Genomic DNA, 5,437 nt, shown 5'->3' with positions numbered 1-5,437 from the left:
CATCAAAATCCGGATATTTTTTGTACAGTAAACTATACATCTACTTAAAAAATATATCTGGCTCCAGATGGTTTTATTTTGGGCAACCACCTGACGAAATATAATTAAGTAAATTCAACCATCATTTTCTTCAGTGTAGCACGGTATCATCTTGCTGTGCGAACTTCAGAGGAAACATCACTAGGAATGGCGACAGCCTTCAATAAAACTTCAGTCGAGGAGTTTGTTGATCGTTGACACTTCAATTTCATAGACTTAAAAACTCACCCCTTTGATCTCTAACCGCTTGAAACTAAGAATAAACTATGTATGACTGAAGATTCAATTTATGATTGTATTATTGTTTTAGGTCATTTTTTTTTTTAGCCCTTGAGAATGAAGTCACAATCCTCCATGTTTCATACAGTACATTCTGCGGCTTGACAAAAGCATTTCTTCATTTTGAAATCTTTACCATTGAGGTCCCCTTTTTAATGGCTCTCATGGGTGTGTACCTGGGGCCCATCACATGAAAAGACTAGAATGGAATTTGAATCTATAGAATGCAGTTGAACAGCAACTACACCCACATGCACACACACGCATACACGCCCTTACACGCGTGCACGCGCGCACACAAAGGGCTCAATTGCAGTGAGTCAGCTTTGTGGCCCCATTCCTGTGTCATTGTGTTTAATTTATACAGACTCTCAAACAGATGGCGTACTCCAAAACTCACAGAGCTGTCCATGCAGTTGGGTAAAGCAAAGCAAAACAAAACGCGACCACAAACACTTATGCATGTTGGGGTGATGTTGGCCCTGCATCTCACAGGCTTCACTGAGCAGATCTCCACATTCAGAACCAAAACAAGATGACTCTTTTTAAAGCTCTACGGCCCTAATGTTGACAAATTAGCAGAGATGGGATGAAGTCACACATGCAACTTTCAAGCAAGTTACTTGGTCTATGTTCATACTGCTGGTCTATCCTGTCCCCAAGACGGGTGGCTCCTGCAGCACCACCCCACCCTGACACTTTACAATCCCGAAGCCAACTGTGATACAGTTGCTCGGGATGCTCTCCATGCTGCAGCGGTCCATGTCGAAGGTGACTAGAATGTCTGAAGGGACACATTTTTCTTACTTACAATGTAACTTATGGTGCATGGTGTACAAGGTGGGTCATAAAGGTTCCAGGACTGATGTCACAAAAGATATATTTGAAATCCAAACTATAAGTTTGCTTCTTGCAAGTAACCCACTGAAAGTCTAAGGCCTGGCACATACATAGGATTTTTGAAATCTTAAAAGATTGTTTATCTGTTACAGACCTCATATATGAAGATTAAAAAAAAAAATCTGACATTTAACAGTTGTGCTTCTACTGTGCGTGGTAAACACAGATAATCCAAACACAGAACCATAAATATTAAGATCCTCTTCCACCACTGATCTCTAAACTAGACCTCCAAGACAGATATATTTTGTATATTTTAGCGCAGCTTCCTTGTTCATCAGTCAGGGTGCTTCTTTGATTGGCTACAGTCCACTCACATAACAGTTCATGGGCTCATAACTCAAGTGACGTCGGCTCTGCCCACACACACTGGCGTGCAAACATTTTGGGGGCAAGTGTTACGAGGGGAAAAAAAGGGCGCTTTTGCGCATATGGAATACCTTATTGACAATTCTGAAGATCTGGGTTATTTCACGATGCAACGCGCCTTAATGAACGAAAACAATCCACAGTACAGTGTTGAATTGCTTTTGCTTGTGACTAGCATATAAAACTCGCAGTAAATTATGCCTAGATGTTGTGTGGTTGGATAGTCCAACCATAACATGATGAAAACTACATTATCATTCCATATTACTGTGTGGACCCTGAACGTCAGAGAAAGTGGGTAAACTGAGTGAAGAAACTGGAACTAGACAGTTCGGAATGGAAGCTAACCAAGACCGCATATTGCTTTGTAGTGTAATATTCTTTGAGTTCATGTTTTCCTAGTGGTCACTGAAGTGCACACAAATATGATTGGCTCGTATTACAGGTGAGTGATGTTCTGTTGTTCTATGTGAGATGCAATAGTTGATATAGAGAAGTTTAATAAAGCAGTACAGGTGGCAGCATGTCGTGTGCTAGATAGGCTGACTATTAAGATAAAACAAGACACGCACAAGCTAGCATCTCCGTCGCAGCTTGCTAATATTGCTAATATGGCTAGAAAATTAGTAAAACAAACAGACGTATTGGGCACCACTTGTTTAATCCACCCCAAAATTATTACATGTTGTTTGTCCATACAATTCTGACATTCATTGCACATTCCCATATTAACCTTGATCGGAGGGTTCAAAAACAAATAAATCTTTACATACCGTATCTATTTCTGCCGTTGCCTGATGGACAACAAATTTGTAATGCTGCTTTGTTGACTTCCGCTATCTACTTTGGCAAGCGACATTACCTTGACCAATAAGATAAGCGGATTCTGTATCCTGATATGAATGTGCTGTCAGCTCATTGGTCACAGAGCAGGGGAGGGCCTAGGACCGTTACCGTAAATAGTCATATAAAGGGAACTGTTTTTCATTCATTCCAGCGACATTTTACAGATTATTTTTTACTCGACGATATTACAGGACAAAGTGCATCCCTTTACAACTCAATACGGGACGCGTACTTGCGTTCGTAAATACGGAACAATTCTGTTTTTCAAGGGACGGTTGGCAACCCTGGGGGTGTGCGGACGGGCGCATATCGGGGCATTAATCATGCAGTTTTTGTATTAGATCGTGTCAACATTGACCAAAGTAAACCGTTAAAAAAACAAATAAATCAAACAACACTTTTTGGACTGAGGCCAGAGCGGCAATAAAGTGCTTCAGTGCCACCTGAGGTCTATCTGTGCACGCCATTGCCCACACATATTAAGATTTTTGTTCATAGATACTGAACGCGTTTAGTATTAGGATTATTGGCCCCTATTTCGTACATGATTATGAGGACAATTCCTCTCAACACACCTCAGACCAAGAGATCATCTTGTAGGACATCTAAGACAGACGCTATTTGGGGGTTTGACACCTTTGGTCAGGAAGTGGCAACATCGGGACAAAAACACCCCGATTCTCTTTATGTCTTTACCTGGCCTTACATTCCCTGACAATTCTTTGCCAAGCCTTCTGGAAGAATTTGTCACTTCTGAAGAATTAAATCCTTTTCAAAAGGTTAGCAAGCCTTGGTATAGCTAGAGTAACGATAGTGTCGCTGTGATCTAGATGCAGAGGCAGAAAGGAAGCAATCAGTCCAGTGTTTTTTATTGTGTTGGTGAAGAACGGAACACCAGTGCAACAACGCAACCAAAAATCAATTTTCATCCAATGATCATGTGACGTATTTGCAAACACACATAATCCTTTGAGAAGCTCCGGGTGGCTTCACTGTCTCAAGTGGGGGAGACTCGAACTTATCACTTACTTATCACTTCTTCGTCAGATTTTCATCTTACACACAATTGCAAAACACTCTTTGTAGTGCATCACAGCAGCATCATGACAACAGATAAGTACATTTATCTTTAGCCAGCGTTACTGAATGATGAGGCGCATACATGAAACATACATTATATTACAAGCATAAATTAATGTCTTTCTTCACAAATTTCACAAGTTCTTGATTTAAAACACACTTCACAATATGAGTGTGAGCATAGTGGCGGCGACCATGGTGGTGAGTGAGAGCATCCGGACGTTAGCTCCATTTGCCTGCGTAACTGTGGCCAACGACGTGTTTGCCGTTCGCACTGCGGCATTTGCGGACGAGGCCGTCGCGGACGCCAGAGCTCGCATCGTGTCCGTCTCGGCGTTGAGGCGTTGGCCCGCCGTGGTAGTCTCCACAGCCAACTCTGCCACCTGTCTGGTAAAGTCAGTGCACACCTGCCCTGTGGACGCCACAGTCAGGATCGCCAGCTGGTCCACTCGCTCCCCCAAGCATTCCTGCAAGGCACCTGTCAGCATGTCTTGCACCCTCGTAGTCAATGCTCTCAAGTCATTGTCGACTTCTGTGGCCACCTGGCGGGCATCCGTTATTGTTTGCGTCGTTGCTTCAGCAGAAGCGACGTTTTGTGCAGCTCCTATTGCCCTGGATGCCATTCCAGCGGCGTCCATTGCCAGGCCTACCAACTGTATGTCCACAGCCAGGCCATTTTGTGATGCTGCAAAGGCTGCATCGGCAGCGTTTTGGGCTTCGAGGGACGCTGCAAGTCCGGCGTTCACTGTCGAGTTCAGGGTAATTTCACTGTTACTCAGTAAGGTGGCAGCTCTCGCCGCTTCCTCTGCGGCGTTTAATGCGACTCTGGCCGCTAATTCTGCCCCTGGCCCAGATGCCGCTGCCGCTGCTGAGCTCGTTGCAGTTATAGCTGCAACTGAGGCTGTCAAGCCGACCACTAATGAGTCTTGTGCCAAGCTAAGGGGCGTACCTTCAGAAAGGTCTTGCATCATTTCTGTCGCTTTTTGTATAGTTGTGCTTGCAGATCTCGCAAAGACTCTTGCACCCTCAAAATTGTCTGCGGTTCCTCCTACAATTCCTGTAGCTTCTGCTAGCAAGGCAACTTGTTCTGCATCCTGAATTGCTGCAAAAACTTCAGGTGTCAGTGTGGATGACATCTCTTTTCCAAACAGTTCTGCAGCATTTCTGGATGTTATAACAAATTGTGCCACAGTGTTGGAAAATTCATTTGGTCCTGCTGTCACAGCTTGTCTGGCCACCGCCGCTGCGTCGAGCGACACTTGTACCACTTCCACATCAACCCTTCCCGATGACGATGCTGCTTCAGACACCGCTTCTGCCGCGCCTGCTGCTCTTACTGCAGCATCTCTAGCCTCTTGTGGCTCTGCTTCTCCATTTGCAACTGATATAGCTGCACGATTTGCTGCATCTGCGCTGTCAAAGGCAGTGTTGATGAGATCATCTAGATCTGCTCCAGTATCTGCCCTGATAACCGTCGCCGCTGAAGCTGCAAGGGACGCTGCTGTTGCTGCGAGGGAGGCTTGTCTTGAAGCTTGGACAGCTGCTGTTGGTGCTCCCGCAGCTCCTGCAACTGCACCTGCGCTTTGTGCTGCATTTTGTATTTGAAGGATAGCTAATTCACCAGCTAACTCTGCTTCTGTATCTCCTTCAGCTGGTGCTGTAGCTCGTTCTGCTGTGTCGAGTGCAACTTGAGCCTGAGCTGCTGTTTGTTCTGCCAAAACAGATGAGCTTTCAACTGCCTCAATAGCTTGTCTTATGCTGGCCTCTACGTCTGCCGGTAGGTCCTCCGAATTTAGTAAAGCTTGTAGTTCTTGTGCTGCCATCTCAGCTTCTTGGTTTGCATTTCTTGCATCTTCTATGATAGTTGCTGCATTTTCTATGGCAACACAACAAGACATAGCCATAATATTCGCTGCTAAGGCAG

At 44.7% G+C, this 5,437-nt stretch overlaps 1 protein-coding gene across 1 annotated transcript; it reads right to left on the bottom strand.

Moving 5' to 3' along the window:
- Positions 1-3,326: 3,326 nt before the first annotated feature.
- LOC147139586 (uncharacterized) lies at positions 3,327-5,336 on the bottom strand. The gene has a single exon (XM_086045529.1). The coding sequence runs from the start codon at positions 5,334-5,336 to the stop codon at positions 3,675-3,677; it is 1,662 nt and encodes a 553-aa protein (XP_085901655.1). The 3' UTR covers positions 3,327-3,674.
- Between the last annotated feature and the right edge of the window lie 101 nt (positions 5,337-5,437).

The sequence above is a fragment of the Filicampus tigris genome, chromosome 11 (assembly GCF_054856515.1).
Source record: "Filicampus tigris isolate MCC_2025a chromosome 11, RoL_Ftig_1.0, whole genome shotgun sequence".
NCBI classification, from domain to species: domain Eukaryota; kingdom Metazoa; phylum Chordata; class Actinopteri; order Syngnathiformes; family Syngnathidae; genus Filicampus; species Filicampus tigris.
This window is presented reverse-complemented; position numbering and strand designations above follow the sequence as displayed.